This window comes from Microcebus murinus, chromosome 17 (assembly GCF_040939455.1).
Source record: "Microcebus murinus isolate Inina chromosome 17, M.murinus_Inina_mat1.0, whole genome shotgun sequence".
Taxonomy (NCBI): domain Eukaryota; kingdom Metazoa; phylum Chordata; class Mammalia; order Primates; family Cheirogaleidae; genus Microcebus; species Microcebus murinus.
Window position 1 is genome coordinate 17,102,017 of NC_134120.1, and position 18,648 is coordinate 17,120,664.

The 18,648-nt window shown below is 36.2% G+C and overlaps 1 protein-coding gene across 4 annotated transcripts in view; it reads right to left on the minus strand.

Moving 5' to 3' along the window:
- Positions 1–18,648, minus strand: part of WDR7 (WD repeat domain 7) — a 315,698-nt gene that overhangs the window by 96,125 nt on the left and 200,925 nt on the right. For all 4 annotated transcript variants that reach the window (XM_012745467.3, XM_012745464.3, XM_012745468.3 and 1 more), the window contains one exon: positions 1,545–1,731. In XM_012745467.3, coding sequence (XP_012600921.1) covers positions 1,545–1,731 — 187 coding nt within the window. The remainder of the gene's footprint in view (positions 1–1,544; positions 1,732–18,648) is intronic.

Sequence of the window (18,648 nt, forward strand, 5' to 3'; positions counted from 1 at the left end):
TGGAAAAACGGGTAAAGAACTCCAGTTTTTTAAAAGGTTAACAATGACAAAAATGAAGTGTCATTCATTGAGAAAAATCAAAGTGGTGGTAACATTCTCATTAAGGGAGGCATCACGGGGCAGTTCATGAATTCCTACCATTTCACACACCCACTAGGATGACTATAGCAAAACAAAGAAAGAAAGAAAAAAAAAACAAGTGGTGGCGAGGATGTAAGAAAATGGAATTCTTGCACACAGCTGGTGGGAATGTATGACGGTACAGCCAGAGTAGAAGACAGTTTGGGGCTCCTCAATAAGTCAAATATGGAATTAGTACCTGGCCTAGTAATTCCACTCTTAGATATCTACTTGAAGAAATGTAAACGGTGTTCAAACAAATACTTATACATGAATGTTCATTGCAGCTCTATTCACAATAGCCGAAAGGTAGAAACAACTCAAATGTTCTTCAACAGATAAATGGATTAACAATATGTGATATAACCATGGAATGGAATATTCTTCAGCTAAGAAATGAAGCACTGATATATACTACAACATGGATGAACCTTGCAAACATTATGCTAGTGAAAAAAGCCAGTCACACACACACACACACACACACACAAAACATGTATTGTATGATTCCACTTCTATGAAATATCCAGAATAGACAAATTTATAGAGACACAAAGCAGATTAGTGGCTGCCAGGGGCTGGTGGGAGGGGGAATAGGAAGGGATTACTTAATGGATATGAGGTTTCTAGTCAGGATGACCAGTAAGTGGAACTAGATAGTGGTGATGGTTGTACAACATTGTGAATGTCCTTAGTACCACAGATTTGTATACTTTAAGATGGTTACAATGATAAAACTCATGTGTACTACACACCAAAAAAGAAAGAAAAAAAAAAACCCAGAACTCTTCCAGGAACAAGGAGGCTGAGTTCTCAAGCCAATGCTTGTCTCTACCACCACCACCAGCCCAACAATCCTAGCCAGTTGGTTACCACGTGAATTTCCCACTTACTGCACTTTAGCAACTCCCTCAGTTCATCTTTCCCTTGCATTACTCTCTCATCATTGCTTCCCCGGATCACTGCAACCACCTTATGGCTGGTCTTTTACTATGTGCAAATGAAATCTCAATAAAGTTGATCTAAAAATTAATATGACTGCAGCTGAGTAATTCCTCAATTTGGCCATATATTCTACCAGTAAATCACTTTTGATCAAGTATCAAGTATATATATCACTTTCCTTATAAACAACATGATTGTACTACTATATTATCGGCTAGTAATATCTCAAGGTACAATAAACACAATTTGAAATCCATGTCACAGATTATTCATTGGCTCAGTGCTAAATCTCAATTGTGTTAAAATTACAGAAACATGCTTCCTTTTCATTGTTCGCATCCAAAATTTCATATATTGAGATGTTTGTCTACTAGAAATACACAAAGTAAAAAGAGTAAATGATGACATCACAAGGGAAAAAAAAAAAAAAACCCAAAGCAAAAAACAACAAATTAAATGAACTGAAATCCAGCACATACTTGGCAAGTTGTTTCTCAGCATCAGCACAAAGTTCGAGAAGCCCCATCAGGACGGCAGACACATCCATGTAAGGCTCCCAAACTGTGAACCCTCGTCCAATCAAATCAATGGCTGTTCTTCGGATTGTACTGTGTGGAGGAAGTTTGGGGCTTGGCGGCTGTAGCAGAAGAAATGTCAGGGCCTTGCCTAAAATTAAAACATAAAACGCAGAGCGATAAAGTAATTTTACCTTTGTGATGTTTTCATTGAAGCATACTTTCAAAATATAAACCATTTTTGATTTTTTTTTAACTGAAAAAGGTTTTGAACCTCGACTATAAAAGATCTTGAGTTCATAGTTTGCTCAGCCATATTCTTTAAAGAGAAGAGTTAGACTATAACATTTTATACCATAAAGTGTTTTAATTACATATTAATAAGTATATATAAATAAGTATATGTAACTTCAAAACATATTGGTGGTCCTAAATTCCAAACCGTATTTCTCCCTACTCAGCATTTTGCAAAATCGAGATGGTTTAAAATAATGTAATATTGTATTTCTTAACTTTTCTTCTGCATCTAACACAGTTCATATGTAAAATACTTCCCATCACTAACACCTTTTGTTACAGGTCATGTTGGGATGAAGGATGGAGAAAGTAAACATGTAGTCTGGAAAAGCCTCCTACCCAAAGAATCCATTTTCATCCATATTATGGGGTATATACTGATATAGCATGATATCAAGTATGCAGTAAGTTCTTCACACAAGTTTGTTAAACAAATTGAATAATAGCTCATTATTATTGCTAAGTATGATGAAATTGTTTAATTAACATTTATTCCTTTATATTGAAGATGATGCTAATAGTTTGTATACTTCAGCCTAATGGCTACTAAGTTGTAAAATCCCATCTACTATAAAAGGCATTTTGACACTTAAAAAATACATTGTAGTTTAAGAGATGGCCTTTTTTGTTTAGGGGACAAGAAAAAAGATGGCCTTTTTTGTTTAGGGGACAAGAAAAAATAGTTTATAAATCATAGAACAATATGGCATACGGGTTAAAGGGGAGCACAAGCTTCAGACTTAAGACAGGGAATTAACCAGAGTTTCATAACTTATTAGGTGGCAGGTACTCAGTGAACCTTAGTTTCCTTTTTTGTAAAATGGTATAATATACCATTTTATATAATAATAGTGCAGCGCTCTCTCATAAATGAATCTAGTTTAACAGGTCAAACTTATTTGTTTTCCAGTTTAAGAACATAGCATATAAACTTTAATGTAATAAATCCAATCAATAAAAGCATGTAATCATTTTCGTGTTATAGGTGATTATTAAATGGATTGAAATGGAAGAGAAGTGAAGGGTCTTGTGAAGCCAAGACAAGAGTCTGTGAAGATGTTCTATAAATTGGTGCTTTTAAATTTCTTCTCATAGAACCCTTTAAGAACCTGTTGAAAGCCTTATGTCCTTTCCTTAGAAAACTACATACCCACCAAATTCTGCAGAAAAATTTCAAAGAGGCCATAGCTTTGGGTTAACAACTCCTGCACTGAACAAAAAAGGTACATGTACATAAAGTCTTGAGAAGCAACCCCAAATTTAAACTATATATATATTTATAAGTTTTACTTTCATATTTAACCATGCAAATATAATATGCAAAGCTTCATGTTTTGCTTTTAGATTGGAAAAATAAACTCCTTTGAAAAAAAAGTGATCCAGGGTTTTATATTTTCTGTCAGCACTTATGTGTTCCTTATCACATATTTTAAAATATGAACATTTCTGTGCATTTCCATTTCATTTTCCTCAGCAAGTCTGTCAGTTCCTTGAGGGGAGCAACTGTGCTTTATATAATTTTGCATCTTCCAAACCACCAAGCCAGTCCTCTGCACATATTATTTACCTAAAGTGAAAAATAGATCTGCCTTTACCGTATGTACATTTCTAACTCAGCTCTCTTCTCCAGTTTGTCAGAATATTTCAAAAGGTCTAGAAAATCTGCCACTATCCTGTTTTTTACTTCCAAGAAGTTGTAAGAGGTACAGAGAAACTCCACCTGCTGTTCTCTGCAGACATCCTGAAACACCAGCGGTGATGGCTTCCAATCTAAGCAGTAAGACTCTCTGGAGGTGTATGCTTGGTAAGGAATATTGCAAAGGGGAAGTAGAGTTTCCTAAGTACAATGTTTCATAGCATTTCAATCTCCATTTCCCTTAACTGCGCTCTAGCATTTCTGTATTCATTACAGGTAGGAGCATTCGGACAATACTAGGGATGTTGCTGGTTTCCAAGGGCCCATGTGATGGTAACTCTAGAGGCAGCTTCCTAAGCACTGTGGTCATGTTTTCCTGAGAGTGAAAATAAACAATAAGTGGCTGACTTCTTGATATTTTCCGTCACTGTTCTGACAAAGTAGGAAGGACAGCATAGAGGATGTGATCACTTGCCCTCCAATGAAATGACAGAAAAGGGAGAATCAGTAAGGGTTTTCCAGAAGATTCGTGGCCCTACAATGGCCCACCAGGGCGCTTGCTACTCCTCTGCCAAGTGTTGCCCATGCCTGGCAGTGAGGCTGCGTGGCTCAGCAGGAGATACAGGGTCCCTAGAGCACCGCCACCCCTTCTCTTAAATCATTTTCTATTTCAGTCAATGATCTCATAAGTAAAATTCCCCTATACTGTCTTGCCTTTAGTTCAAATTATAGTTTCCGTGTAACATAAAGCAAATATCTCCACAGTTGTGACAGAGCAGTTTTTACAGCTCTGGCAGGCCATATGTAGGGTATCAAAAGGAGAGAGAAAAATGGTCCATTTCACACATATTTTAAATCTACTAGTAAGAGTATGATTTTTTTCCCCAATGAGTTGTTTTTGACTTGCAAAGACATGCAAATGTTAAAATTCCACGTCTGTCTCAGACCACTTATTCCAAACAAAATATGTAAATAACACAAGTTAAAAAGGACTTTCAAGATAAATCTTCTGATTTCCAGCAGCCTTGTCAATTATCAGAAAGCTCATGACTTTATTGCGGCCAGCAATAACACTGATGTTCTGAAGGAACAATCTAGGATGCCTAAGACTTCAAACTTCCTAACCATTTATTCTTCCTGCTGATACTAGGAAATAAACCTTTCAAAATGGTTGTAGGATAATACAAAGGTATAGCTAAATTTATTCCTTTCTTAACTTGTATTGTATTCTCTAATTTAAGGTTTTTCTAACTTATAATTCCATATAACATAGGTGCTCTGCAAGATGAATCAAACAGAATCAGAAGCTAAAATTAAGATAATGATAGTTTTTTCCTTACTGATAGAAAAAGTCTGACAGAATTTTATGAATTTTAAGTTTATCTCCCATAAGTTGTCTTAAACCTTTGGTACCCAGTACAAGTTGTATATTTTAACCTGTATATGATGGAATATAATTTTGTACAAAAATATATATTTACTTATTTTATGTAAAATACACCATGATTCCATAGTGCCTCATTGAGTAAGCAAGGTAGAGAATGATGCTGTCATCTACCATCATGAGTGATCCCTTCATAAAAGCCTCTCCCCAGGGCAGTATAAAGAATAAGAAGTTCAAGTGGCCTGATACTCATTCAAGGCTTTCCATAATTTGGTCCCAATTCATCTATCTAAAAATTCACAAAATAACTATTTATTGAGTATTGCCATACTATACTAAGGCTGGAGAAACAAAAAAGGAATAAAAGTTAGTTCCTTTCCTTAAGGAAATTCATTCTAATTCAGGAAACAGGTGAGCAAAACAGGTAATTTGAATATATTACGAATGGTGTTACAATTTTTATAAGCACAAGCTATCAAGACAGAACCTGACACAGGCACTTAACTCCATCTTGGGGGTTAAAAGAAGGCTTCCAGGGGAAGGTGACCTTTATGCCAAAACTTAAAAAATAAGTATGAACTAGCTAATCAAAGGGAAGGAGAATAGAAAGAAAACATTCCAGGCAAAGGGAAAAGCACATGTAAAAACCAGGAAATAAGAGAACAGGGCAAGATCAAGGGATTATATGTAGTTCGACATGGCTGAAACTTTTGTGTATGGGTGGGGGGCTGAAGGGCAGCTCAAAGGAGAGATTTGATCAGATTTCATTTTAGAAAGATCAATACTTGAGCTCTCTTGTGATTAGAAAAGGGCAAGACCTAGTGCCTTTTTAATTCTGATCTTCTCATCATCAGCCAAATGGGATTAATTAGAAGCACACAATTTCTGAACTGAAAAGGATTTTAGAAAAATCTGGTACATTTCTATGTTTGGGATGAGACAACTGAGAACCACAGAAGGCAAGTGGTTAAGCTGCAGCTCTGGGAAAGGAGTCCAGGACTCTGTGGCCCAGACCACGTGTAATGACCAGTACACATCTTTGAACACAACTTGCATCTCTGCAACCATGTTGTATTCACAACACTCTACCCAACTACAGATTCAGAACTACCTCTTCTATGACCTAGCTCAAGTCCATCTCCTCCTTCCTCTGAATTAAGTTCAGCTGCAGTTATCAGCATCTCCAAAAACAGAAGATCAAATAAATTATGTGATTCATCTTTTCTCACTCAATGAAAAGTTGCTGTCACTGGTGTAACAGCTAAAGATAACCATACCAAGGTCCTTGTAATTGTCTTGACTCTGAATTACTCGCGCCATGGCCACAAAATGGTTAATTACATACCCAACACAGCACCCACTTTCCAGGCAGAAAGAGGAAATAGGCTTTGGCATAGAGGCAAAAGGACATGTGCCAATGAAGTCATGCTCCCTTTTAAAGTATGATTACACTTCACTGGCCAGAATATATCTGAATTTATAGGTGTGTATGTGTGTGTGTGTTAATATATTTATATAATTATATACATAATAATTCCCCTAGTTTCAAGGAAAAATGAGAAATGTAGTCTGTTAGCTGGGCAGATGGCGATTTTCAACAAAACTGAGGTTTTATTCATACAGAAGGGGAAAATGGTATGTGGCTAGCAATTTCTGCCACATCTTCCCTGCTTATGTTAGAATGAAGTCCCTCCTTTTAAAATGGCAATTACTGTCCATTCATTTAATAAACAATGATACACTATCTTTTGGCATTCATTCTATTGTCTAAAGCCAATTTTATTTATTTATTTTTTTTCATATCTGCTAAGCAGGTAAGTTCCCTGAGCCATATGAAATTTTTAAAAAAATGCTTTTATGTTTGGCAAAAGACTTGGCACAATGCTTTACATTCAGTAAACATTTAATACAAAATTATTAATTGGCAAATATGGACAATTACTTTTACACTGTAAGTGCCCAGCAGAGTCAACAAAACTATGCACAGATAAGAAATATCCAAGATTCTGCTACAAACTTGTGCTGGCCCATGCCAAAGTTTCCATGGTTCCCTGGTAAAACAGGAAAAATACAAGCAATATAGTAAGTCTTTTTCACAAAGCTAAGTTTGTTCAATTTAAAGGAGTGCTTATTCTGAGGTTATAGACTTGCTACTTTTTTGGTAAGGTTATGCTCATACTACATTTTGGTGAATAAAAGTTTTTTAAAAAAATAATGCAGAGTGATATTCACTAATGTTTGTATTAAACAAAATAAAAAATTTGAAATACTACTTACTAAATGTCCTCAAATTTTAATTTTGAAAATTTTACTGGCCTATAATATCCAAAAGATTGGAAATCACTGTCATTTGAAATAAATTTACTGTCCTGGGGAATTCAAACCTTCTCTCACTCTAAGTCTTACAACTATTAATAGTAACTGGTCACTGGCTCTTGTCTGAGAATGCCAGGAGACTCCTAATTCAACTAGTTAGGGGGTGGAATTCGCCATTATTCATGCCAATCTGGGGCCATATTCAAAGTTAAGTTATCAAATTACTGGTCTTTCTTACCTCTTAGTGAGTAGTACATATCCTGTGGCATTTTTATAGTGAGAATTTAGTGTGTAGAACCTCACTACTGGCACCCATGTTATGTTTAGCTAAATGTACAAATGAACTACCAAAATACAGACAGAACACTGGAAAACAAATCAAAACAAAACAAAATCCTTTAAAAAGCAGACAGCACTATAATCCAGCATTGGCTAAAGCACAATTAACTTACCCTCTAGCTGCTGAGAAACTAATTCTGTTTTCATGCAGTTAAGAGTAATAGTAATAGCTCATATTGTAGTGCTATTTTGTCTCAAGCTTTTTATTTTTTTAAGAGTCCCAACTTTGATCTGCTTTTTAAAAGTGCTAAAAAGAGCAAAGATGCAAGAAAATACCTAGACTTTGCTAAATGAGAAAAGGATTGAGACAAAGATAGCAAAATAAAGGCTACGTAAGCTGTGGTTAAGAAGCTGACAATATTATACTATGGCTAACTTGTTGCTTTAGCAAGATGAATGTTGTCTAATCACAAACTGACCAATAAAAAATGCCAATGTTTAAATTATCTGACTGTTTATGATGGCTAGCCCTTTTAAAAGATTAAGATACAAGCCACAACACGGGCACACACACGCGCGCACACACACATTTGTGCTCTAATGTTATTACTTAATGAATTTGTTGAATTTGTTTTCTGGAGCATTTATTTATCCTTATCACATAGCACAGACTCAATTTATTAATGTACCCTACATTTATTGAACGCCTGTTATATGAAAACACTTTATTAACTATAAAGAACTATAGTTATATATTTCTATAAGCATCACATATTATTTTCAGCATCATTTGTCTGATAATAAACAACACTTTCATATTGCTATTTCACTTTTCCCCCCTTCTTGCATTTCTAGCACAAGGGTAGGGACTGGAGCTGAGAGTAGTACCTTTAGCTCTCTATCAGACACAATAGATGCACTGAACATAGACTTCTTTTTTTCACTTAAAACACACACACACACACACACACACACACACACACAGGCAACTGCCAGTGATATACACCAACAGAACATCAGAGTTGTCTCACACCTTTATTTTCTTATAACCACATATTCTACTGAGACATGACTCATGCAGTATTTTTTATCCAGTTTCTATTTGTGCAGAAATGACACATAATAAGAATCACTTAAAAGTTGTCAAATCAGTGACTTTTCCAGCCTTTTATTTATTATTATTTTTTAAAATTTTATCTGAGTTTCCTTGCCAAGGCTTCCCTTAAGCTTGAAGACCCCACAGGAATCCTGTGGTTATCCCAAAGGCAGATTCTAGAACCAGCTGTTTTAAGCCCTTTTGCAACCAGTACACCTGATAGAAGAGGGCAACAGGCACTGACGACTGTCCAGGCTGAAGGAGGGACATGTGGAAGGATGGAGCAAACTACAGGAAGGGAATTGAAGAACTCTTCAATTAAGGAACACCTCCTTGCTAGTGGCAAGGGAACTTGGATTTCATGGCAACCAATGCTGTCTGAAACCAGCCCAGACAGAGGAATGTTTTGGATTAGAAATTAAAACAGATGCCAGAGCCAAACCATGTTTATCGGGGAGAATAAAATTTTCTTATTGGAATTATTACAAAACCATAGTATTTCAGAGAAGTTTTTAAAGAGCCCTGAGAGATCAATCATGACTATTACTGTTGTATTGCTGGTAGGAAATATACATAACCACTTTCTTGGGCCTTGGCCATTCCTAGGTCAGTTAACTGGCCTAGTTAAGACAATCTCATTACTCATACTTAAAAGAAAATCATGAATGAGGAAACAGCCACTACTGATTCTTCGTTCTGAATAGAGAAGGGAAAAGAGGTCATATTAAAAAAATACTTTAATTAATAGCTCAATTACAAGGAAATTCCTGTGGGAGAACATATTATATGCACTTTAAACCAAATGAATTTATGATGATTTATGCCATTACAATGAGTGCAAAATGAATTAATAATGATTGGCCACTTATTTCAAAGTGTAACCAAGTGAATGAAGCCTTTTCCCACTTGCTAATGTCCATCAAAGAACAAGGATGGCAGAGTGCCATTTAGAATTCTATTCCTTTGCTTTATACAGATCCTTGATTTGATTAAAAATAATTCCAATGTAGTATGCATTATTCATGGATATGGAATAATTAAGAGATGTTTCTATAACTAGATGCTTTATGTCAATGCAATTATTAAAAACTACTTTCAAGCTTCTCATACTCTGTACTGCATAAAAGGTCATCATTTCTTTTAATAAAAAAGTATAAAATAACTTTGCTAAATTAGGAAATAAAGATATTTTAAAACTCATTAATATCAGTTAAAACAGGCCTAATTCAAAGTAATCAGCTTTTTCCTGTCTTATAATCAGCACAGTATAAAATTCAAATTCTGTTTGATTCAAAGTATATATATTTTCTGTTCTACTGAATTTCAAATTAACTAAGTTATGTCATATAGTGAAATTTAATCTCATTTTTCCTTTTGGTATAATGTATTTTGAATGGCAGGCTAAAATAAGAGATAGTCTTACCTTCCTATAAACACACAAAAGGCTATTACTTAATGCATATAGCCTTTTTCCTGCAGGGGAGGGGGGAGTGCCAATTGTTTGACAGTCTAGGGGTCAGCAATAAAGAAGTAAAATAACAGAAGCAGATGCTTATGAGGTCAAAGAAGTGTTGAAAAATCCATTAATCTACTGAATCTTTAATTGAATAGTCCAGATACTTCTATATCCTCTTCCACAAAGGTGGAGGACTGTTGATGAATGAAAGAGAGGGAGAGAGGGAGGGTGACAGAGTGGGAAGAAAGAGGGAGAGGGGGAGAGAGAGAGAGACAAGAGAACACTAGGGTTTAAGTTCTAGCTCGGGCATCTATTAGCTGAATGACCCTTTTATTCGTTCAGTGTTTACTTTGTGCCTGCTACATACCAGACACTATGGTAAGTGCAGGTCAACAAATGTCTATGCTCTTACGAAGCTTACTTTCTAGTGGGGGCATTCAAACCAAAGAAACACACAGATATGTCAAGTGGTACTAAGGGCTGCGAAGAAAAATAAAGCAGAGTAAGAGCCTAGAAAGTGGTGGAGAGGGAAGGAAGGACTCTGCGTAAAGTGATATTTGAACAGAGACCAGAGTGAAATGAAAGAGAGGCATGTGGATTATTTGTGGGAGAGGCACAAAAGACCCCGAGGCAGGAGCCTGCCTGGGACATCTAAGGGACAGCAAAAAGTCCAGTGTGGCTGCCAGGAGGAGAGTGGTAGCGCGTGAAGCAATAGAGGGAGGTGGGGGATGGATCATTTGGGTCTGGGACTTTTAAATGTGGGGTTTTATTGTAAGTGTTAAGAAAAACTTGTGAGGCTGGGCGAGGTGGCTCATGCCTGTTTGTAATCCTAGCACTCTGGGACCCCGAGACGGGTGGATTGCTTGAGCTCAGGAGTTCAAAACCAGCCTAAGCAAGAGTGAGACCCTATCTCTACCCAAAACAGAAAAAACTAGCCGGGCATGGTGGCGCATACCTGTAGTCCCAGCTACTAGGGAGGCTGAGGCAGGAGGATTGGTGGAGCCCAGGAGTTTGAGGTTGCTGTGAGCTATGCTGACACCACAGCACTCTAGCCTTGGCAACAGAGTGAGACTCTGTCTCAAAAAAGAAAAGAAAAGAAAGAGAAGAAAAGTGGAGAGGGGAGGGGAGGGGAGGGGAGGGGAGGGGAGGGGAGGGGAGGGGAGGGGAGGGGAGGGGAGGGGAGGGGAGGGGAGGGGAGGGGAGAGGAGAGGAGAGGAGAGGAGAGGAGAGGAGAGGAGAGGAGAGGAGAGGAGAGGAGAGGAGAGGAGAAAGGAAAAGAAAGGAAAAGAAAGGAAAAGAAAGGAAAAGAAAGGAAAAGAAAGGAAAAGAAAGGAAAAGAAACGAAACTTGTGGGCGGTTATGTGAAGGAGAATGACACAGTCTACTTTCAACCCAGAAAGCAGCTGGGCACTGGGTACAGACTAGACTGTAGGAGGGCAAGACTGAAAGGAGGAAGGCCTGCTAGGGGGGCTCTTGCAATAGTTCGGGCAAGAGACACCGGTGGCCTGGACTACAACAGTAGTGATGGAGTAGTGAGAACTGGCTGAATTCTGGATTAAAAAAAAAATATTTAAAGACAGAAAAGATTCATTTAGGGATTGATGTGGTCATGACAGAAAGAGAGGAGGTTGATTCCAAGAATTCTAGTATGAAGAACTAAGTGAATGGTGGTGACATTTACCAAAATGAATAACTACAGGCAATAGGAGAGAAGGAGGCTTTTTTGTTTTGTTTTCTGAAGCAGGGGACAGTAATCCAAAGTTTAGTTTTGGACACTTCAAACTTGAGATTTATACAAACATCTAAGGGTGGATGTCGGTTAAGTCATTGGATCCATGAATCTGGAGATTGGTATAGAAGCCAGGGTAGAGTCGATTTGGAAATTGTACATGTACAGATGGCACTGAAGCCATGGGATTGGATATACTACCTACAGAATGCATACAGATTCAAAAGAACTTTTACAGGCTGGGAAAAAGAGAAATATCAAGGTGGAGTAAAAGTGGCCAATGAAGTGGGTGAAAAGCAGGAGAGGATGATGTCACAGGAACCCACATAGCTGGAATTCTCATATGCTACCAAGAGATGGAATTATCATATGCTACCAGCTACAAGGGCTGAGAATTGGTTATCAGATTGGCAATGTAGAAGTCACTGGTGACCTTATTGAAAAGGTTTGGTAGACTGAAAGGCAGAAAAGTTTGATTGAAGGAAATTTAGAAAAACATGGCAGCTGAGACAGTAGGGAAGGTAAATATAGCCAGAGTATTTAGTATAGAATGTATACAATTACACAAATTATTTTTATTTCCTATGACAGTGATTTCTTATGGCTACTGATAATAATTTGGTGTCCATGTAACCTCTTTAGGTAGAGAATGATGGGTGAAATAGATACATCTCTGGTTTATGTGACACATATTTCTCACCAAAAACATAGCAGTATTCCGTGTTCAATACATTGCTTCTATCAGCCTTCTCTGGGCCTGATCGTGTCCAGGAATGAGCCAATCAGAACAAGTCTCTGGCCTTCAACGCAGAGGCTGGGGATGAAGCTCCCCTCATACTGCAGCTTCGCTCATGTCTGATTTCTACAGGAATGCAACTTAACCCTTTCTGGCCATCTGGTCACCATTAAACATCGTGAGAGAGAGCACTTGCCAAAGGAGTCCAGGGCTCTGAAGATGCTGGCGTGCCTCCTGAGAGCAATCACCTTACTACTCAAAGGCTCATGCGCAGTTATTTTATCTGTTTGCACTACTCCAGAGTGTTAAGAATTTAATTATTTTAAAAAGTACATGAAACCAAAACAATGGCAGTCTCCAAGAAATATTATTGTTAACCAAAAGTATGGCAAGAATTGGAAAAGAAATATTGTATTGAAACTTCATAATTGCCTTGCCTGTTAAATAATTCACACAAGTTAATTAAGTAAGCTATCATTACAAGATAAGTCTCAGAGTAATTTTATAAGTAATCCAGTGGAAATGAAACTCATATGAAAAATTACTTGATTTCTTCTCTAATAACCACAGTAAAGCATTCAACAGGAACAAGGAACTGCTGCTGAATGTTAACCCTTTAAAGATACATAGTCAAAGAGCCAAAATAGTATTGTTCTTAGTAGACACTAAATATTAAATACGCTGTGATATGGAGACTAGTGTAAGTGCAGGAGAAATAAGTTCAGAATTGTTTTACATGCTGGTAAATGGACAAATACCAACATTTTCAATACAAGCACTTTAAATGTTTCCTTTCTACACATTTATTTTATTGAAGTTGAGTAAGGAGGAAAAAAAGATGAGCAAACAAAAGTCACTCTGCTGCCTGTTTCTCAGTCTGGACATCTTTGTTTAAGCTTTGACTTGGCTTAAATGAACGAATTAATATTGACAAAAACATCAACTAAGCTAATGAGTTGTTAGTTAAGGCAATAAACATGTCACATTAGAGTCAGCGCAGTAAAGAGGTAATTAGCCCTGGAAAAGCCCTGCTGATTGGAGCTGTTGAGATCCTCTGCTCTTAACCTTTGAGTCCATTATCTAACCCAGCAGTGGTGGCTATGTTAATGGGAACTCGCCAGTAAACAGTGGCCTTATTGCAGCAGCAAGTCCCCACTCAGAATTCTGGTATGAAAGGGGTGCTGGTGTATTCACAAGAGAGCCGTAAACAAAGCTCAGTGAAAATCTGCAACAGGGGTCTTTCAGGAATAGATGTTAGCGTCAAACAAAGAAAGAAGGTAAATACATTTCTAAATAAATATTTGGGGAAATATGTATTTTTTTAACCAAAGGATACACAGCAATGATTTAACATAGAATGCGACAAAGCAAAAGCCACTTCAATCACAGAATGCTTTTCTACAAATAAGGATGACTCTGATCCTTTCAACACAAAGCACAAGATACTATAACATGATGAATTTCTGACTGTTAGAGCTAGGGAAGCAACTGAAATCATGTACAATTAAAAACTGTACATAATTTGTATTTGTTTAAGATGAAAAAGAATGTACACATTACTATACTTCTGAAATCTATATGTTTCAGGACATGAGATTATACTTCAGAGCAGCTTGCTCTATAAAATCTGTTCCTTTTGGAATTTCTCAGCAATTTTACTGATTTGCATTTAGGACAATTAGAACTAGCATTTCAAAGACTAGGTTGTAAAAAAAAAAAAATCAGATGCTTGTAGAAAAATCATAAGTAGCAGGCCAAAAATATACACAGGAGTTTAAAACACATATTACATGAATAAAATCCCTATTCTCTAGATGAATGGATCATTCCTGAAATAAAGCGAAAGGCCATATTGGAGAATATAATTTGAATTTACATAATCTTCATACTGACTTCCCAAAAAACTATCAAACATATGCTAAGTTTTGACACTGTTTCTAATATCATATATACCTATATGCATATCTTTAAAAGATACTACTAGTATATGCATATAAATAGATTAATTGATACATTATCAGGAAATATTTCTTTTCCTTTGGAAACTTTTCTTTTGAGCATAAAAGCAAGCATGTCAAATATTTAAAGTAATGCTACACTGCCATTCATTTTGTGCATTTTAGTAATTATATGCCATTTTTTTTATAAAGGAAAAAATATTCCATCCTAATTTGGTTATTAAATAAGTGTGATCAAATATATGATATGCAGCTCCCTGACACCACTGTCATGTACATATGTGGTGTGTGTGTGTGTGTGTGTGTCTGGATGTTAAAGGAGGAGAGACAATGGGACATTTACTATACAGTAAATCAATACGTGCTATCTTTTTTCAGGCTGAGTAATTTCGAAAGGGAAAGGAAGCAATTAACTGTCTCATACCTTATTGGCTAGTGTATGGTTTTAATATTTTTAAAAATTTTCCCTCCAATATAGCCCCTTCTCACTAAATTTGCAAAGTGCTTGTATATTCTTTAATTTTTATCAGTTAATTCTTTTATATAATCAAATTTAGATTGAAAAGCACTATAACAGCCTTCATTTCAATAAAAGATGAAAAAATACTTAAACTGAAATAAATATATTTTCTATTATTCTACTATCATTGATAGCTAAGCATAACCTGCAATAATATCCTATAGCATTTATTTCTTACATTATATATAGAATATATAAAAACATCCATATACTTCCAAATTGCCTAGAAGCAATAAAAAAAATAAGATGGCCAAAATATTTTAAAGACTTTACATCCATGTATGGATTTAATTTGATACAGGTATTTATAAAGTAATTTCATGTCTAGGCATTATGCCACAGAAAATAGTCCTCAATTTTTATTTCTATCACAATATACTTGTAGAATACGACTACATTTGATAACACTTTGATCTTGGGTAACTTAAACTGGGTATAAATTTCTTCATCCAGGGAGATAAAATGAGATGGGGATAAGATCTATTTCTTGAGTTGACAGAAATATTAAATGAGATAATGTGTAACATGTCTAACACAGGGTAGGCTCTTGATATATCATACTCCTCTTCCTCCATCTCCCTGTATATATTTACAGAGAAACTGTTCCTTAATTATTTTCTTCAGTCATGCATAAATATTTATCTGTAAGTCATACTTGAACTTGAAAATGGGTTTTTTAAAAAGAGGAAAACTTCTTGGACTTTAATCGTTTAAAAATATCATAAAGCATCTTACCAAAAACTGAGAAAAAACGGTGAAATAATTGAATGAGAGGAAGGAAAAAGAAAATTATATTTGCTGGTAGTTAGAAGTCCACTTGGTAGGTTCTGTGTTGGATATTCACATGTAGTATCTCATTTACTTCTGAAACAGCCTTGTGAGGAATATGACATTAATTTCAATTTTGAAGAGGAGAAAAATTGCTTTTCAGAAACTTTAATAGCTTATTCTAGATCATTCTGTTGGTATTGCCAATTTAAGGTTCACCTGACTTGAAATCCTCTGTCTAACCACCATATTATGTATAATATTTACCGAAAAGTAATAGTGTGCCATATTTCACACGTAAGATGTTATTTGCAAAGGGATTTTATGTTTAATATTGCAAATACAACACGTCATATTGTTTTCTCCTAATAATCCTAGCAATTATAAACAGGGTTTGCAATAATCAAGTAAGTGCTGAACCATTTTAACATGTATGAAAAGTGAAAAGCCCAACTGGCAAAGCTCCTCAAGGAAGGCTGAAATTGTTAGTTTGAATGATCGACATGAATTAACACATAAAAAGAAGTCAGAGAAAGGCAAACAAATATTATAACAACTTGCTTCCCAGCCTTCCTCCTGCTAACTCTGGCCTGCTTAAAATGAGCTAGCAATGCTATTTTTCTTCCTATCAAAATCTGTAGTGGGTGAATCAAATGTGAAAGCAAGATCAATTCTGCTCTAAGACAGTAAATGAGCTTAAGATCAGACTTGTTTCAGTTTATGGAGAGAATCTAGCTATACGAGCTTAAATGCACATTTATAGAACTATATTACAGAGGCAGGAAAAAGAGAAAATACACTCCCTACACCCCCTGCCAAAGATCAAAAACCCATTTAGTCCCACATACCACACCATCCACATAGATAGCTGCTACTGAGTGTTTGTGTTCTCTTCAAAATTCATATGTAGAACATAACTCTCAAGGTGATGGTGCCAAGAGGTGGGGCCTTTGGAAAGTGATTAGGTCATGGGCACCAATGGGATTAGTGCCCTTATAAAAGAGGCATGAGGGAGTTTGTTCACCCCTTCCACCACAAAAAATAGAAAAATTAGCCAGGTGTGGTACCATGTGCCTATAATCCCAGCTACTTGGGAGGCTGTGGCAGGAGGATTGCTTGAACCCAGGAGTTGAAGGTTGCAGTGAGCTATGATGATACCAACATACTTTACCTAGGTGAGGGAGCAAGATCCTGTCTCAAAAAGAAAAAACAAAACAAAACTAAAAGACAAGAAAAAAAAAAAGAAAGTGAAGTTTCCTTAGCAATATAACACACTGAAACATGAACTTACGCATAGTCGCTTAATAAACCTAAGAGAGAGCAAACAATGGTGCACATTGAACTCTTCCTTTCTGTCAGGAACAAAGTGCATTACTTACCTTGGTTTCCACATGTGAAAAGCAAAACAGCTGCCAATCTCTACTCTGCACATGGGCATGACCTGGACAAACCTGATAATGTCCCATTAAAAATCATCTGAGTGTCTTGGAATCAAAAGGCTATGAAAAAGACAGCCTTGCCCAAAAAAGGATGTTGTTAACAAGTTTGGAAGTAATTAAAGTGCAAAATACTTCTAATTAATAGCCATATTAATAACTGAAATTTTGAAAAATACATTGCATTAAAAATTAGTTTGAGTACTTTAATTTTCAGGATAAAAGAGTTCTGCAAATTTTCAACCTATCAACTTCATAAACAGTGCACTAATTGTACTTTAAAGGTTAGGCTGTGAATCAGTAAACAGGGCACATTATAATTTAGATGTATTGTCAACCACAGTAAGGTGGAGTCAGATTAGGTCACAATCAAAATTTTTAAATAATTTTATTTCTAGATAATAGAACAAAATGACTGCTTATCGCCAGTGAGGTGCACTGGGATCCACCTGCTGTCCATAGTCCTTTTCTTCAAGTTCAGAACAACCCCAAATCCTGCTTCCATTAAAAAAGGAAAAACAAATATACCAACTGGACACTATTTTATTAATGGATATTTAATGTCCACAGCTTAACTCTCAAAAGAACAAGTTTATCTTACCATAAGCATGAAGATTGTTAAAAATAATACTAAACTAATTACAATTTCCTTCACAGAATTGGAAGACTTGAGTGAAACATCATCATTAGAAAATATCAGAACATAAAGGGAGGCCATTCATTAAAAGATGGACAATCTTCAGTGGTAGATGAGGTACTTTCTAATATCTTTTTTAGCCAAGGTTGTCATTTAAGTATAAAACAAAAGCAAGTAACTACCATTCAAGGCACTAATACACAACGCCACCAAGGAACAATCACCTTGATATTTAAAAGTCAGAAAGGCAGTGGAGTTCAGAAACAAAAATCTGCTGTTCAGCAGGCCAGGAAGGCAACCACGTAAGCAAATTTGAAAGAACTAACCTGCAAGGATTTATATAATCCTAGACATAAAACACATTGTTCAGAGAGTGAAAAATCTGTTGACCAAAATATTTTCTGTCAATACAGTGATGAGGATCACTCACACTTATGCCGCTGCAGTAAAGGATTGAGTCATAAATTACTCATTACGTTTTACTTCCCTTAACATCATTTGTCTGTCTGTCTCTTGTCCAGTTGTTAATTTGGGCTCTGGTTTATATAATTTGCTTTAATGACTCGGTGCACTTCCACATCCTAACACAATTGATATTAGATGGAACCATGTGAAATTGCCAATATCAGACCATTTTTGACTTTCAAAAATGGCGATTTCACATGGCATAGGCTATTACATTGGTATTTCATAGTCCTTGCTTACCATTACACCTGCATACGCATTCAAAGAGAAAACTGCATGGGGCTTCCATCTGTGTACACCTGTATGACTACATATATGTGTTTTAAGAGAGGTATCAAATAAGAAAGACAATAAC